Source organism: Diorhabda sublineata, chromosome 3 (genome assembly GCF_026230105.1).
Source record: "Diorhabda sublineata isolate icDioSubl1.1 chromosome 3, icDioSubl1.1, whole genome shotgun sequence".
In the NCBI taxonomy this organism is placed as follows: Eukaryota; Metazoa; Arthropoda; class Insecta; order Coleoptera; family Chrysomelidae; genus Diorhabda; species Diorhabda sublineata.
Genome location: NC_079476.1, coordinates 23,137,901 through 23,156,872, shown reverse-complemented (window position 1 = coordinate 23,156,872; position 18,972 = coordinate 23,137,901). Strand labels below are relative to the sequence as shown.

The 18,972-nt window shown below is 31.7% G+C and overlaps 1 protein-coding gene across 6 annotated transcripts; it reads right to left on the bottom strand.

Annotated features, from left to right (window-relative positions):
- Nucleotides 1-159: 159 nt before the first annotated feature.
- LOC130441940 (lysosomal alpha-mannosidase-like) lies at nucleotides 160-17,494 on the bottom strand. 6 transcript variants are annotated; one of them, XM_056775853.1, is made up of 18 exons: nucleotides 17,354-17,494; nucleotides 15,329-15,468; nucleotides 13,986-14,095; nucleotides 13,853-13,930; nucleotides 12,788-12,973; nucleotides 12,445-12,650; nucleotides 12,032-12,168; nucleotides 11,384-11,517; nucleotides 9,124-9,352; nucleotides 8,381-8,580; nucleotides 8,107-8,324; nucleotides 7,850-8,046; nucleotides 6,677-7,008; nucleotides 6,302-6,572; nucleotides 6,112-6,244; nucleotides 1,140-1,261; nucleotides 917-1,066; nucleotides 160-481 (listed from the first exon to the last, which is right to left on the bottom strand). In XM_056775853.1, exons 2-18 carry the CDS (start codon nucleotides 15,437-15,439, stop codon nucleotides 191-193), a joined length of 3,105 nt encoding a protein of 1,034 aa, XP_056631831.1. In that variant the 5' UTR covers nucleotides 15,440-15,468; nucleotides 17,354-17,494; the 3' UTR covers nucleotides 160-190. The 6 variants fall into 6 exon arrangements, with proteins under 6 accessions (XP_056631831.1, XP_056631826.1, XP_056631829.1 ...); XM_056775848.1 differs by lacking the exon at nucleotides 11,384-11,517 and adding an exon at nucleotides 11,545-11,678 and having other exon boundaries at nucleotides 17,354-17,480; XM_056775851.1 differs by lacking the exon at nucleotides 11,384-11,517 and adding an exon at nucleotides 11,545-11,678 and having other exon boundaries at nucleotides 15,625-17,473.
- Nucleotides 17,495-18,972: the final 1,478 nt, after the last annotated feature.

Genomic DNA, 18,972 nt, shown 5'->3' with positions numbered 1-18,972 from the left:
ACGTAGATAACTCATTTTACAAATATTTGGGTGATGATTAGGCAACTCATTTGACAATTATCTTAAGGTATTTCAATAGTGACCCTAAGCATTATGTTCCTACGGAGCGTAGAATAACTTTAAAATATAATGTATTATTCTAGAATGAAACACATAACATATGAGAAAAAATATATTTGATTCATCAAAATCATTTTTCAATATTTAAAATAAATGTACGAATCTGCATAGGATTAAGAAGAATTTTCAAATTATCCACATCGTCTGACAGATCATTTGCTTCTGCTATAACACGCTCCTTCAAATTTGCTTTCCATTTATTTTGCGCCCATTTTTGGTATTCGGAAATTTTTTCATCTGCCCACAAATCTTCAAGAGTTGAACCAACATTAAACTGAAGTCGGTGATTTTCTGATAACCATTGATTACCACCCAGAGTTGTTTCCTGCAGGTTTGATATCTCGAAAGGTGCAAATAAGTCCTGAAATAAAAGACGTCAAGTGCAAATGAGTCATTATATTGAAAATGTGTCGTTTCAAGGGAATTTGCTACAGTAAAAAATAGGAAAATGTATAAAATCATGGATCCAAACATTTTGTAAACACATATAGTTTACAGTATTTTCGATATTATAAAAAATTAGGATACTTTACTGTTGAGAATAATTCATATTTTTTTAAATCCCTCGTATACGACTAAAAAAAATTTTAATAGCTGATGGCTGTTTTGGTGAATAATTATTTTGCTGCTAATCGAGATGGACACACTGCATGTGCAAATCTCAGTTTGCAAAATACAAGAATATATGAAACCTGTTTGACTTTTGAAGAATAAGGAATTAATTCTATAAATAATAAAAATAATACAGGGGTAATATGAGTGTGTGTTATATTTCCAAAGATTTATTAGAACTTACTTTCAAATCAACTGTTAGTGGTAAGGACAATTTAGCATCTTCGTGAATTTCTATCACGTGCTCTAGCCTTAATAAAAATGTGTCTGCTTTCCATGGTTCTAGAGTCAAAATTTGAACGTTATCTGGCAAACTTCGTTTCAATCCAGCATACTGAAAATGAAAAAGAGAATTATTTTAATCCGAAATTATTTCCTTATTTTTGGATATATATTTATTTATTTACCTCCATGATATATTTGGTTTTATATTGTTCGAAAGATAAATTCTCTGTGTCAGAGACAAACGTCCACGCTGATAATAATTTCTCTTGAATTAATTTTCTTTCTTGAGCTGAGGCTGTTTTACCTAAAAGATAAATAATTATATATTTAAAAAAGACTTGCATCGGCCGGGAATCGAACCCGGGCCGCCCGCGTGCATTCTACCACTGAACCACCGATGCTTATATTAATTAGTATGCATTAAAAACATATATAGTCAAATTATTTAAATGTACCCTATCATTTCAAAATCACGTCTGCAAAAACAAATCGTCGTCATAAAGTCAAAATCTCGTATCTTAAGTTCGTAGTGAGATTTATTAAGACTTTTTTTGCACACACTTTCCAATATCTTTTGTATTGATACTGGTAATGATTAAGCATGGTGCAAAAACTCGTATGACAGTGCGATTTTCGTATTTCAAATATTGCACAGTCACTTAAAAAAAATTTTTTTTTTTGAAAATAAAATCTATTAACGTTGGAAGTAGAAAGAAGATTGTTGAATGAAGATTTTTGAAAAGTTTTCAAATTTATCCTCATATTACATTCATTCTCCACAGACAAAATGCATGACGGTCTTACATTTTTTGTTAACTAAGGTAAGATGGGGTAAGTGTGTAATCCAACGTTATTTCTTGAGTGGGTTTGAAACTGCTTCTGCCATCTATGAATAACTGAAGACACATATATAAATTCTAGAACTAACATATAAGGCAGCAACAGATACCTTCAGTTGAGGTGAAAATTAGTATTTTCTGTTATTATGTTAATGTGGTCAAATCATCTAGTTCGTTGCTCTTTTTTCAATCTATAATCATCGGGACAAGTACATTGATTTTAAGCAGTTTTTTTTTACTAATAAGGTAAGAAATACTGTAGTTTTAACTAGTTAATGTTATTTTCTTTTTATTTAGGTTTTTGATATATATTTTGAGCTACTACACACTTGCCTCCTTAAAATATAATACCAGGGAAGTGTGTACTATTTTGAGAAGGTATGTGTGTATGTAGTACACACTTTCCTCAAGAAAGAATTGTATCCAAGGAATATTTCTCTTTTAGGATTGCGAAAGTGTATCAGTCTATACTTTAACAAATAAAATGGTTAGGAACTACGTCCGAAAAAGCAAAAGGGCTACCTCCTATACAAAAGAAGATTTACAACGGGCTATGGAAGAAGTGAGGTCTGGAAGAATTACAGCATACAAGGCCAGTCAAAGATTTAAAATTCCTATGATGACCCTGAATTATCGTTTAAGAGGCATTCGAGGGGTAAAGAGCAGTAGTCAAGGTAGGAGTACAGCTATTCCTATTCAGGAAGAAAGAGATCTAGCAGAAGGCTTGAAAACTATGGAAAAATGGGGTTGGGGTCTAAGTCGACGGGAAGTCCTTAAAATTGTTGGCGATTATGTTAAACGAAACAAATTAAAGACTCCTTTTAAAGCAGGATTGCCAGGGGAAGATTGGTTTCTTGGATTTTCGAAACGACATGGTTTGTCCATTAAGAAGCCACAGTCAGTAGAATACGCCCGCAAAAAAAGTTTGGATCCGTTCATTATTAACAAATATTTCGAATTATTGAAGAATATTCTTGATAACTTAGGCTTGCATGATAAGCCACACCTCATCTGGAACCATGATTAGTCCGGTTTTTGTATGGATCCATCTAAAACGAAAGTTGTAGGCAAAAGGGGAACAGCAGCTTCTCGTACCACAGCAGGTGCTGGACGAGAAAACATAACGGTTCTAATGGCGGGAAACGCTGCTGGGCAAAAGGCACCACCTCTTATCATATTTAAGGGTAAAAATATATGGAATGAATGGGTTGCTCCCGATGGTCAAGGATTCCCAGGTACAACCTACGCGGCTACAGCTAACGGTTGGATGGAGGCAGATATTTTATTAAAATATTTTGAAAAAAGTTTCCTAAAAGAAATTGGCGATGCTAGACCAGTGCTATTAATTTATGACGGTCATACATCACACGTCGACGAACGCCTTATTGAGTGTGCTTTACAAAATAATGTGACAATATTAAAACTTCCCCCTCATTCTAGTCATTTGCTACAACCGCTCGACCTCAGTGTATTTCGATCCCTTAAATCAAGGTGGGATACCGAAGTTATCGAGTGGCAAAGACATCACCAGGGCCAACGAATTCCTAAGAATCATTTTAGCAAGCTAATAGGAAAGGTTTGGATGGAAACTAACCCCGATATTATAATCAGCGGATTTCGAAAGGGGGGAATATTTCCATATAACTCTGAAGTTATTTCGAAAGAGCACTTTGATCCACTTGCAATGAAACGATGGGAAAAACATCAAAAGGATAACAACAACCGCAATGATATACACGTGAATGACCAAGACCAAGTCCATCTGTTGATCAACCCAACCAGATTAACAGAGTCATCAATGAAAATGCAAGTGAAGGTAGCACTACTACTTTTGAAGAACTTTTGCTGGAAAAAGTGAAGCAGCACGAGAACAACAATCTAAAAAAAAAGAACAAAGATTGCAAGCGGTGCGGAAGTTATAACCTCTTCGGAGGTTGTTGAAAGACTACAGGAGAAACAACAAAAAAAAAACAACCAGCGAAAAAGAATAAACTTCGTGAAAAAATTGTGGAGACAGATTCAGAATTGTCTTCAGATATGTATGAAGAAAGTGATAATGATATTGGCGAAGAATTTCGAGATCAGGAAGAACTGAATGACTTTGTTGAGGATTTGAATAAAGATGCAGGTGTTAATGATTGGGTGTTAATTGCATGTGCAGGGAAAACTACCTGGGAACATTATGTCGGTAAAATATTATCCGTTAACAAAGATGATGACGAGATAGAAGTGAAATTCACACGTAAAGTTCGTTCCATTGATCCTTCAAGATCCATGTGTTTTGTTTGGGCGGATCCAGAAGAATGTTGCGTTGTAGGAATACAAGACATTGTTACGATATTACCTAAACCTGATGTTACTAAACGAGGTCTACATCGTTTCGGGATTTCGTTTAACAATTTCAATATTAATTAATCTTTTGTTTTTAATTTTTTTATTATTATTGTGCTAATTGGGTCAATAATATTTTTTTTCTCGGAATTATTTTAAAGAACGATAAAACATGTTAGTTCATAAAAGTCTGTAGCTCCTTTAGTCTTTAAGTTAAATAAACAATTCAATCGGCAATCGATAGCTACGATTCTATACTTTTACACACTGACCCCAAGATCGCAATAACTGAATTTATACAAGAAATAATAGCCACCTACACACTTACCCCGTTCTGCGGGGAAAGTGTGTATTATGAACAGAGTTTTAAAAAAATATTTATATCTCTGCACAAAGTTCTTATAAAACCTTTAAATGAAGAACATCTAAAGCACACACCTATAGTCGTACTTGGAATAAAATTTTAATTTGAAATATCTAATAACTTTTTTTTTACACCCAGCTAAGCTTGAACTTTTGAAATTTTACTACACACCTACCCCACCTTATCTTACCTATATAAAAAAGAAATCGAGCCTAGTTTTGTTACCTTCATAAAGAATTGGTAATTTTATACTGACGCGGTCCCCTCGTTTCTTGGCTTTAGAAAATCGAAAATTCATCTGATTTCAATGAATTTTGTTTTAAAATTTTAGTTTTTACGGCGGATTTATGAAAAAAGTTAAGGGAATAAAGAAAAAAGAAAAAATTATTTTGTTAGGTTAAGATAAGGCGGGGTGTGCTAAAAATTCAGAACAAATGTTCACATTTTCAAACTTTCCAAACACCCCCGTGATTTTAAGAATGTTCATCAACTTTAATTATTACTTAATAAAAAAGTTACAAACGATTATATGTGAGAAAAGGTTAATTTTAAGAAAAATTGTTATTATTTTCAATTTGAAAAAACATGATAAATCAACATTTTTGTTTTTTTCTCAACATTTTTTTTTCAATTTGTTCGTTTTTGTGTAGATTATGAAAAAATATAACATTTGATTATTGGTAATTTAAAAAAAAATTCATCGAAATCGAAATAAAATTACCAAAAAATTTTTCATCAGAGATTTTAGTTTCTTTGAAGAGTCGGATGTAAGCTATGAAGTTTATGAAAAACATTCAGTATCGGAAGAAGTAGCAAGAGAAAAAAACAGATAAGCTGAAGGCGATTGCAGAAACATAAGTGCTTCAACAGTGACCTTTCAAATTGTACAACTAGTACAAGCTGAAATTGTATATTTCAAACAAACACAAGCTTGTCTTAATTACATCCTGTACAATTTTAAAATTAGGGAAAAGAAGGAATCGTGAGAAGGCGCTTGAGGATGGTACAGGAAAATGGAATAGCCATATATTGGTGAAAACAAGAACCTTTATGAAGAACCATTGCCCACGAAAAGAGATGAATCATCTACAATTTTTAAAAGCAGTCGATTACCACGGATTTTATAATCCCTTTGTTCACTAATTTCAATAAACTTTCAATTTAAAATAGAATCTAACCTAACGCAATGTTTGTTTTTTATATATTTAACAAATAAACATAATTTTCTTCATTTTGTTTTTTGGATTAGAACAATTTCATTCCCTTGTGTCTCATTAAAGCTTTTAATTTTATAAAATCGTATTTCCTATTTGTTTTTTTAAGAAAATTTGACATAAGTCTTGAAAATGTTGTTTCTATTAATCATATTTTGCCGAGAACATCAGTTAAGTACATAACTATTTTTTGCGTCAGATAAAGTTTCCATTATTGACAAGGGTGGTATCAGCAGAAAAGAAAGATTATCGGAAAAGTGATCCCCGTGGCAGTGAGATGGAAATTAAAACGAAGAAAATATCACCAATTTGTTAAGTATAAAATACAAAAGCTTAGACTAATGTATACGACTTTTTGTTGCTAGCAGTATAAACACTTTTCAAAATTCTCATTTTGTGGACTTACCGTCTTTATTTTCGCGAACACTTCCCAAAGTAACATAGTGAGTACCTTTGGCAACTAAACCCTTACCAAATGCAGTTTCATTCAAAGCTTCACCAACACCAAAAGCATCATCGTGTAAACAATTTCTATGAATCTGTAAGAGAAATATTAGTCCAATCTATATTTATAGATAAGTTTTCTTTATACTTACCATTAGCTCAATTTCCCCATCTTTCAAACTGCTACCTCCTTCTGCTCTATCAGTTAGTATTGCTAATTGTACATTTTCATCCTTAATTGCTATTTTTGTCGTTATAGGATAATAATTCCCAGATACGTTTTCTTTTAATCTTAAATTCCATGTTGGTCTGAAGTTCCTTATCCTCATTATGGTTTCACGACCATTGGAATCAGTATAGAAAGTCGAATTCGATTTTATTGAAGTTTTATATCTTGTAATTATCTCTTTACCATGCGAATCACTAAAATATTTGGAAAAGGAATAAACTATAAATTGGTGTACATACCAACAGTTTATGTTGGTAACTGATCATTATTTGTTGGTGCCTAGATATATATTACTTACTCAATTGGTATAGGTCCAATTAGCCAATCGAATTCAATATAGTTTTGTCCTTCGTATACTCTAATAATTTGACTTATCCAATCGCTGAATTTCTGATGAACCTCAGATACAATCGGACCTTTATGCACTTGGAATTCGGCTTTATTAGCTACCTTAAATGTGTCACCGTAAGGTCTAAAAATGTATGCACCTGATGATCTATTGCTAAATATCGAATTGTTTCCTACAAATCCTTTGTAATAGAGGAATTCTTGAGCAAAATCTATTGTCAGACCGTTGGTGGTTATTTGAGTGATTAAACCTGTTTGAGGATCAATGTCGAATTCAGCTCCCTAAAAAGTATATAATAAATGAGAAACTTGTGGAATTATTTAATTATATTTTCACTGACTTTTGGATCTATATCCACTTTATTTATGTTTCTAGTAGACAGAGAAGCTTTTTCAAATGTTACATTTGTTTTATGTTGAAAAAAAGTGACTAAATGTTGATAGCTGTCTATGGTTATCACCCCGAGAAAGAAATAAGGAATTCTCAATGGTAAACCAGTTCATCCAGTCCTAAAAACGCCCTTAGATCTGATTATGAATACTTAGAACAATATTGTCTGAGTTTCCCCCGATAAATTCCAACTTAGTCATTGTTTGCGGGGCATTACGTTATCAAAGTTCATACCAAAGGAAACAACTGTGAATTTTAAATCTTATATCCAAGAATCGCAATTGGAATAGATTTCGAAGCTTTAACTTCAAGGCCATTTAGCGCGAATTTGGACTCCGATTAGTTTTCTTAAATCAGCTTCATTCTGTTTAAGAAATATGTGATAAGCAGCTGTAAAACATTTTACATTACACCACCTACAGTACCACCATTCACCTTATTGCCTCTGAAGTATCTCTTGAATTATCCTAATTCTCATTACCAATCATCTTTCTAACATTCCAAAATCCAGTTCTAACTTTTGTTTAAGCGTGTGTGTTTGTTTGAAATTTTACTCAACTAAACTTTAGGTAATTTTGAATTAATCCTATGCTTTAACTAATTCTTAATAAACTTTTTTTTGTAACGATTTAAGCTATATAAAGAACATCTTTATCTACATTAAACAAACAAAATCTCAGCATCCGCAAATTCCTCAGCAACGTTTACGTATTCCTAATTTGCGTTACTTACTTCTGTTGTATCATTTTCAACGGATTGATATTTTGGTATATCGTTGCTTTCAATTGATTGTACGAAATATGATTTAAAACCAAGAGGTGGTATGTCTGCTGCCTGGAATACTAATTCGTTTTGAGCCCGGCTCTTTCTACCAGGTATTGTGAGAACCCCTTGGGAAACTGGAACTATTTGAGTTACTATTTCTGTACCTACAAGCGGAAATTTGCTTTATCAACTGGGAATCATCATGAGTTTTCAACAACAATTACCTTCTGGGTCCTTTACTGAATATTTATTACCAGTAATTGGTACTCGGATAAATTTATCAACGAGTCTGCTCAAAGGATTGTATATTGTTACAACGAAATCATTGTTTGTTTCTGTAAAAGCGCATTGACTTATATTAACTAATGGACAAGTCGTAAATCGAGTTGCAGGTATTGGTCCATCACGCACATGGTTTTTGGTTTTCTGAACGACTAATTTACTAGAAAAAAAAAAAGATAATTATCATGAATTTGTGTTTTAACGACTATTTCATACCTTAGAGCCGTTTTAGTTATCCATTCGCACTCTTGGAAACCATTTGATAAAATTCTAGCATAATCATTAGCGACATGTTGTTTTTCAGTACCTGTTATAGCGTCGTGATGTTGCATCACCCCCATCGCTTCACGAAGGACATTAAGATCTACTTTGTCAATAGGATCTAAGTCAGCTAAAGTATACAGTTGTTTGCATACCTATAAAAGCAAAAGGAAAATCAAGGATTAACTTAATAGAGTTTTATTGATTTTAACAATAGGTGATCCTTCTTTTTCTATTCTCCTGTGTCAACAAGATACCATGCGCAAAACAAATTCTTCCACTCTTCCACTTATTCCTCGGATATGGTCGAAGTTATCCATTCTATATATCGCCCTCTCCTTTAGCTAGAAGAGTGAATGTTATTATCCGAAAAGAATCAGCAATGTAGACATACTACGAGATTAGTTTGATGAAAGTGTGACTTTTCACTATGGTCATTATATTGTTAGTTTCTGCGATACTTGCGATGTCATTTGTCAAAATTTGTATAACCATATAATGCTGATGAAAAGCACGCTCGCATTAGAAAGTCGAACATATTCCAAGTACATGTCACTTTTTCATTGAAAAATCTCTAGTACCCCCATAGATAGTATACTACTTAGGATAATAGCTGTAAATTTCTATTTATTTACGATTATAAATATTGGGCACTAGAAAACTAAAGCGAGTCACATGTTGTCACATCAAATACTTACTTGTAAAAAGTTATTTCCTTCTCGTTCAAATCTTTTAATTGTTGGCCTTGAAGTGAAGTAACCAGTCCAGAAAGCGTGAGGATCAGATGCGTAAGGGAAGAAGTCGTCTTGTTTTTGGAACCATTTTTTCTTTCCATGGGTTTGATCATATATAGCTTTTATATAACAAGAAGGTGTGGAATAGAGTAAATTATATTTTGAGCCGTTAGCTTGTCTAGCGTTAGCATAACTAAAAATATCAATAACGTTGAATACGGAGCGAAAAAAATACAAAATGTCATTGATTAATTGAGCTGTTTCATTATGAGTCCTTTCGATTGGAAGCACACCAGTCGACCAAACTTATTTTTATAACAAAATATACCTTCTATTATAGTTTGTATTTATTTCTGCTAGTCCACTATCTAGTTCGATTATTCTAAACAGATAGATGAAATATTCAATTATTCATAGATACTTTTGAAAAAATTCAAGATTGCTTCCAAAGACATCCATTAAACGACATTTTAAGCTTCAATTTATTTAAAAAGTCAATTAGATATGAGGTCATAGATATTTATCTCTAAAATATTGGTATTAAACATAATAGTGTCCGCAATATCAAAAGAAAAAAATCATTGATATAATTTAAATGAAAAAAATCTGAATTTGTTAATTATTGTAAGCTCAATGCAAAGTGGAGACATTCTAGTTCCAAACGAGAAATATTGATTTGTATTAAAATTTTTATTGTTGACGATTTATATAATGAAAGACGAAGACGTCAAATCAAAGTTATAGTGAGACATTGCTGCCAATTTAAAACGTCATGTGTCAATGTCATATGTCTGCTAGTCTGGAACGTTCTTGGAACGATTATTGGAAGCGTTTGAATGATATTTTCTTCGCACTATCCGGCTATGCACGGCTCTTGTAACAGTATTTGCTATCAACCAAGTATCGAGAAGACCGTCTCGGAAACGGTTCACAAAAGTACCTAAGTCGTTTGGAACACAAAACAATCGTTCGTATAACGGTAAATGCTCAGCTGGAACACGTAATCTCTATTGCGCAGAATCGTCACCGAACTAATGACAGTTATTTGATGGATTGGAACGAACCTATGCTCTCTTTCTCACCGCCGTGGTTCATAAAGGCAACGCTGCCTCAGCAGTGACGTTACATGAAATTTAATACATATTTGTGGCTGTTAACAGATGGAAAAACATGAATATGTATGTGAAAGTCGATAACAAATAATAGTATGACGGGTTGGAATATTTCAAACCGGTTTCATCATTTTTAATTACTTTGTGCTCAATCAAACCGTCTAAACTGATAACCATCCGGTTTTTGGATTTTGATGATTAATTGCTTTCAAATGTAAAAAATACGCTTTTCAGCGTTCAATTATCTAAGAGTTCGATATGTTTTCAATTTAATAACTCAACTATGGAGGGGTGAGAACTGATAAAAGTTTGACAATTGTAAATCTGAATTTATACACCACATCTTATCAATTACTGATTTTTACAGTGGGGATTATCAGCTGCCAAAAAGCAACCATTTTGTGATGATACTACTACATCGGTAAACATCAAAACTGAATATGATGAATGAATATACAAATTTCTTAATCGGTATAAAACATACCAGTCACTAGTTGATACTAGAACAATTTGAATGTCTTGTATTAAGTGACGCTTATAAAGTTATCTCCAAGACATATATTTTTATTATCTTGTATTTAATCAAATTTTTTGCTAAGTTCTTAATTTATTGAAGATCATGTCTTAACTGATTCATTTATCATAGTACAGAAGAAGCTACTGAAGCTATAATCACGAAATTTGGAGACTAGGATCCTTCCTATAACATAAGATGCAAAAGAGAAATAATTTTTGGATTTTCTACCCCTCTGAGTGGTCAAATAGGAATCTTGTATGGGAGTCAATTTTGTCAGATCTTCCGATTTTGTATTTGGACTAAGCATTAAGAAATTGGTGCTTTGGTATTTTCAAAAACAACCCTCAAAGTTTATTTTAAAATGTGTGTTTCCAATATAAATGAGTTACAATGCATATAATGGAGAGCGGTGATTAGAGTGTAAAGCCTGAAATGATACATAATCCATCTGTAGTTATCAAATTTTTTTACGTGCAATTACTCTTTTTGTGTATATATTGCAAATATAAAGATATGCAGCATATTATTGAAGCAATTGTTTAATAAGTAAAGCTAAAAAAATGGAAGCAGTATTTTTTCTTTTATTCTTACTTACGCAATCAACTTATCAATATTTTTGAACCAAGTATGGGCGTCTTGATAGTTAAAGTCTTCACCCATAGTAATAATAATATTGTTAGTATCATAAACTTTGGTAATATTATCGATCACTTCGAAGAACTCGTTGACCTGAAGAGGAAAAAAATAAATACAAACCTTATCAATTTGTCGAGATTTTTGAACCATGTTTCAGCATCTTGGTAGTTGAAATCTCCACCCATTGTAACTATTACGTTATTTGAATCGTAATAAATAAGTTGGCTGGTTATGTGGGCAAGAAATAGATCAACCTAATAAATTTTTTTCAATTGAAAATATTTTACCGTACAAGAATTAAACAAATATGGAATCTAAACAATTAATAACTTCACAATGTTTTTGTATCCATAATATCTCTTAAACAAAATGTATAGAAATCTTACGAGATAATTGGGATTCATTCTAAGTTCAAAATTTATTCAAACATGAAATTAAAGTAATTGAGCGCACTATGAAATATCTGAGATTGAGTTGCAATTAATCTTATGCAAAAGTGATTTTTGAAAAAATTGAATGATTGCTATGATGATATTTGCTAAATAATTTCTTTTCCTTAACTCTTATATTTCATCAAATGTATTTATAAAATGTTTCTATTGCTTACTCTTTTATCAACGTTGTAGTCAGGACTTTTTTTGTCATCTATGATGGGTTCATCTGAACATAATAGATCAAAACAAAATCCTCTGGGCGGAGAATATACATTGAACATAACTCCAGTGAACAGATCCGATTTTGATCCTAAAATTCATTTTGACTTTAACATGGACAAAAGAAAGAAGAAATGAGACATGTAAATAAATTCATTTTTCTAGCTATACCTACATTATTGAAACTTTATTGTTGACAAATGGCAAAATATGAATAACTACCTGAAAATGGATATGGTAGTACGCCAAACTCGAAAATTTAAAAGGGTTTTGTCTTAATAGTTAATTTTCATTTCTGATAATGATTTACAAAAATTTGTACAAATTCTATTCGTAAACGTTCATCATAGGAAAAACAGTTGATTACCTAAATTTTGACTTCCTCTCCATACCATCTCAGGTGTTCTTGTCGATAGTCTTTGAGTTTTGTCTTGATAATCAATTCGTCCAAATAATAAACCGTCAAATCCCAATTGTGCAAAAATTGAAGCCATTTCTCTGCTATGACCAAACGGATCGATCTGCCAGCCCATTTTTGGCCTACCACATTCTCCAAAAGAATCATTCAACTTTCTGTGAACAAAAATAAACTTGAAAAATTATACCTTTATTTTTATATTCATTATTTTTAATATTGTTTAAGTGAAATATCATTTCCACTTTCCGACAAAACTTTTTTTGTTATAAACAAATAATATTTAATCCCCTACCGTAATCCCCAAGTCATTTGATCTATAATTGACTGATAATGAGTCGTAGCTTCATCATTCATACTCCAACCTCCACTTATAAATTCTAATTGTCCATTATTAACAAATCGTCTTACTCGTGCTTTGACGATATCATGTTGTTTTATCCACCATTTCCAGAAGAAAGCAGTTTCCACATAGATAAACCTGATAACGAAGTAAATCTATTATTATTTTAATAAGAAATAAACACTGTAAAATGGAACAAATATGAAGTGCAAAAGCAAACAGTTTCTTTTCTATTTTGTACTACCTGTATGTCATGTGTATTAATACCACCTTCAAACAACCCAAAAATATTTGATAATTTCAATACTTCTTTAACATTTTTCAGTTGATAACAATCCACGGAAGTTGTGTAAAACAATGAATTGATCAAGCATGATTTTATTGATGAAGTTGAAAATAGACTAGACTGATAATGTCAGTACAAGTAGAAAGAAAAAAAAATGTGTGTAACTGGATATTCAAACGAATTTATGAGAGATATATGTCTTTGATAATTAATCGAAGTATGCGAATACCAAAAGATATGATGTTTGAGATAAGTAGTAAAGAATTTATTAGTCTACCATGATACGCTTTAGCAAGACCGTGCTTTCAATACCTGTCATACTTCGATCTTCAATAATGCATTAAGTACGGTGTAGAAAAAAGTGCCAAAAAAACAATTGATAAACTTATTAATTGGAGCAGGTGTTTTAACAATCGAGAGATTGGATTATTTGCAAAATTATATGGAAAGAAAGATGCATGAAAAATGGACCAACAGTTTTTGTTTCGTGAGTTTCTGTCCTCTAAAAATAATCCACCAGATTTATAACTATGTGACTTCCAAGTCTTTTCGAAAATTGAGAAGCTGCTAAAAGAAACATTAACATTATGAACGCCATAACAGTGTAGATGAAAGTCATTTCGAAAGAAGCATTCCAGAAATGTCTTGAATTCAGTGTTCGGATGAATACACTGCTAGACATAGACATTTTATGTACATATACACCTTGTACATTTTATGAATTAACTAACCTTCTGTTTTCATCTTTTCTTAATGAATCCATAACCGAATCCAAAATATATTGAACTCCTGCGTTTTGAATGGTGTTTCTACCTTAAAAAGAATTGGTAGCTGCTTTTTGAACGAACAAATTTATTGGATTACTTACTGCCATAATAGTACTGATCCACCGTCTTCAGCCAACCGACATCATCATGTGTATGAGGAACAATATGAACATTGATAAAATCACCATCTTTTATTGGATGACACGACTAAAAGTTAGAAGAAAATGTTACTTAATTTTAAAATTATTTGAATAATTTGATCAGTTGATTCGAAATTTAAATTGAAAACAAAGTCATTGCTAATTGTTTCTGGTGAAGAGGCGTATTAATAATGGAAGAAATAGCGAATGAACAAAGAGGCAAAAAAAACAAACACAGGACACAATATGAAACAAAACAAATGATAGATAAACATACGAAAGACAGAAATAACGAAAATCTCGAACATATTAGAAGAAATAACTGTGCAAGTATGCAATAGAATGTGAAGTGAATGTACTAAGAAACATAGCGGCGGTGAAGACACAAGATGAAATGAGAAACGACATAATTCGATGTGAATTAACCATGGTGGGTGCGGTGCAACAAATCGAACAACTGAGATGGTTTGAACACATACTGAAAATGAAAGAGGATAGAATAGTTGAGGTGATGTAGTGAACGAAAAGATAAAAAATAAAAGAAGAGGCAGATTTTGAAGGCAATGTAATATCAGAAATAGCAAACAACCTGAAAAGAAAGGATAAACTTGATTGGGGGCAGGTCAAAGAAGAAGCAATGAATAGAACCAAATGGGGACGGAATGTAACCTCTTCACCCATAGCAGACAATGTTGAGGATCACTAAGTTAGTATAAATAAGCTTATTGGATTGCAATCATTCACTCCCTATTTTGTCATAGAGAAGAATAATCTGAGGACAAGCAATTGCATCTAAAATGATCAGAAATCAAGGAGAACGTTGTTGTGATACCAACTTGGTTCTCGATATGTTGATAGTAACATATACGTGTATCAATTTTTTTATGGAAATTAGAAATAGGTTTTAATTTAGGTTCTCATGAATCAGTCATACAGATCGGGCTATAAAAAACAATCTACCTCGATATTTTGCAATATTTAGGTAATATAACATGTATGTTTCCACATAGAAAATAAACTAAGTATACCTACTAAATGTGCCGATTCAGGGTCGAATTTAGGGATAGAGCCCCTATCCCCCAAATAATTTATTACGAAATCAAATGTATTCTCTCATCCTCTCTCATCGAGAAGTTTTAGTTGTCACGAAAAATCTGAGATTTGAAAGTCTCTGTTGTGGAAGTCCTGTTTAGTGGAATTATACAGAATTTTGAATATTTATAATTCCTGTTAATAAATTGGGTTCAAAATTCGTTGATAGTGAATTAATGGATATTTAAATTTTTTTTATGAAACTCACGTTATAACCACAATTTGTTTGAAACGTGGGTGGTGTAGGAGTCGTCAAAGGATTCGCATAAATCGCTGTTAGACCAATAAATACTGCCAAAAATAATAATAACGTCTTCATCTTTTCAGTAACTAAAATACAGGTTACATCTGGAATAGAGAAAAAATTTAATGACTATTACACATACACCTTTATATGTATGTTCTCATTGAAACATATAATCAAAGAATTAAAAAAATATTTATTTGATAAAATGTGTGATGAAATTTCTGAGATAGATTTTTATTTATTTGAAATGCACTAACCTTTCCCTGAACATTTTTGAAGGTTTCAATGATTCGACACAATGAATTTTATTACATTTTTTGTCGTATTTTTAGGGTTATAAACAGGAAAGTTAAAAGAGTATTGATTCTATTTTGCTGGTTACTGCGCAGTTCATGTGAAAATTACATATTTCGAAATGTCCTTTCTAACATTATGAAGTCAAATATTTCTTCTTAATGATATCTTTCATGCACTTTGTAATTATATTGATTACTTTGATTAAATTTTGAGAAAAGAAAAGTACATTTAGATTTTGTTATATATCTGCTCTGAAATATCTCAGTAAAGACAACTGCAATGGATATTGATTGATAATAATTATAGTCTGTCATTTTATCGCTGGCAGCGAGAATTCGAGGGATCTGGTCAAAAATAAAAGTAAAATATTAACTTTATTCTGTACACGAATTGCGTTGGTTTATATAAAACATGAATACGAATATATATTTCCGATGAAATCTGTAAAATTTTGATACAAATTTGACAAAAAAGTCAGTTTTAATCTTCACATAAAGAAAAATGTTTTCGTTGTTGCATAATTATGGAGAAATTTACATATTTTTTGTTAGCACGAGACGAGTACCGCAAATCAAATGAGAGAGAAACATATCATTTTCTCACGTGTCTTATACTATAATTTTTCTACGATTGCGTTTTTTTATGTGCGCAAAATGATCTTCAGAATTAAAATGCATAATATATATCACATTAAGTTATTGTTATATTTTACTTAAAATTGTAAGCAACAGTTTCTTCCTGTAGGTTTTTCGATTATTGAAACATTACCCGACATCGAAGTTAAAGTTGATTAGGAAACGTACTGCGCCTTATTGAATTTAGGTTTAAGTAGTGCTGGAAGCTACTATATTGATTGATTCAGTCATTTCGTTAATTATAAAATTAAGCATCAATCCAATTAAGAGATCTGCAGTTCTATTAACTGAAATATTGGCAGGTGACCTTCAGAATCAGTGGCTTGTATCTGGATTCGGTAATTGCATGATCGAAACTTTGTATATTTTTTGAAAATTTGGTATAAATCCTCTCCTGTAACCGGTGTCGAATAGTTTTAATAAGAGGACGGAATAGAAATATTTCACATCAGCAAGTTTTAATTCTAAAAATTCATCTCAACAGCATAAAATTAAAAAGCAAAAAATGAGCATAACTTTATTAGAAAATACTTGTCATCTTTTAGAATTTCTTCAGGAGTCAAGGTTTTTCATTATTTTGAAACAAATTGTTCCGATTTTTGTTTTAAAAATATTAAAGTTGATTATACCATCCAAAATACAGTCGTTTATATACACTCCATCTGAAAAACGTGCTCTCAAGAAAATAAAAAGTTGTTTTAGGAGTCCAAAGGTGTAATCTTTATTGATTATTTAGAAAAATAGAAAACGATAACTGACCAGTATTACACTGATGTGCTGACACGCTTTTATGCCGAATTTAAAAAATAAAGACCGCAAAACTTCCGGAATAAATAGAAAAAAATAGGACCTTGCTGGACTACGTATGTAGGGTTAAAATGAGATGTGGAAAAATAAAATATTTTTCATTAAAAACTCACACAGTATTTTTGTAACAAAATATTGCATTTATACAATGGGAACTATTTTTCTAACGTAGTAATATTTGCATTTTGCTCCCAAGAATAATTATTCTGATTTTACTAGCGGAAATATGAAACAATATTAGTCCTACCTATTATCTGTAGTCTTCTAATATATCGTATAGGTATTAGTTATTAAGAGGAGCGATCAAACTTGAAACACTAAACTACTGATTACCGACTACTCGACAAATATACTAAACTGGCAACTTGTTTGTAGCTTCTATAAAATTGATAACATTTGTATAACTGTCTTCGTCTCAGTAATTATTTCTACAGGATGTCAATCAATAGTTGTCTATTGTAAATTATGTGATAGCCTATAGTTCCATATGAAAGCTAGCAACAAAATTTATGGACTAACAAGGAAGTTATATTTTCTACTGAGCATAGAGAAGTTCTATGAATAAATGTAATTTAATCGATCAGCTGATTTGATTGACTTTTGGATAAATAATACTCCAAAAGTAAGATCTCTTCTTAAAATTGCAACTTGCATATAATCATAATGGTATCAAATACCTATCTTTTATGAATCAATGAATAGAGCTTCATTTCCATATTATGCAAGATACTAGCCATTTCACAATGGTTACTACTAATTAAAACTACTTTCTTTTTTGGGAAAACTTCATCCATCCTCGGCTACAGTAGAATAAAACTTCCAAATAAATACTAACAAATAATCAAGAACAAGGAAGCTAGATTAACTACAGGAGACAAAAAGTTTGGTTATATAATAGCACTCAAATTAATCTGATATTATACTAAAAATAATTAGATTTTTCTCTAAAAGTACAGGTAATGGAAAATTTGGGAGATCTTGCGTTAATTGATCAGCTGAGTTTCTTCTTCACATGATTATAATCAAAACATATTATGTCTTAAGGCGCGTTCACACTGAAGCAACATTTTCCAACACAATACAACAAAAACTTGTTACAACATAAAATGTTTATATTTGTTGGAATATGTTGTGTTGCGTTGCATAAAGTTGGTGTTGCGATTAAAAATAAGTTGTAGTATATTGCATAAATCCGTTTTTAGCGGTAAAGATCAAAAGATAATATGAAACAAAGTGAAACATTTGTCAACATTGCTTTGATGTGGACAGATTGTTGCGAGTTGAGACCTGTTGCAAAATGAGTGACTAGACTGTAGACAGATTGCCTTATTTAAATTTACTTGACAATTATAGACAACATCCATGTATTTGGAATCCTAAAAATATTAAATAAAAATGCAGAGAATCAAAAAATGATGCACGGATTGCAGTTTGTTCAGCTATAGGGTGATCATCTCAGGAAGAGGCAAAAAGAAAAATCCATAACTTGGTGGCTCAGTTTTCTAGAGAGTGAAAAAAATATCGCAGTAGGAAAAAATCTGGAGTAGGCGCTCACTTTCATTCCAAGTGGTTTGCCTACGATGCATTAGTATTTTTTCGAGACAAAAACAAAGTCCTAGCAAGCACAGTGAAGCCGTCCACCATATTCTTCCCTTTTTTTCAAACTTGGACGGACCCAACATTTACGCTTCCGTTTTCGTGAATCACTACACAAAACTACAGCAATGTGGACAAAACGTTGTACTCAACTGAATTTGAGATTCGACAAGTGCAAACATTCATTAACATTGTTGCACTAGTGAGGATAGTTTGTTTTATGTCAATGTTTAATGAATTTAAACATTTAGCAACTTGCTGCAACATAAA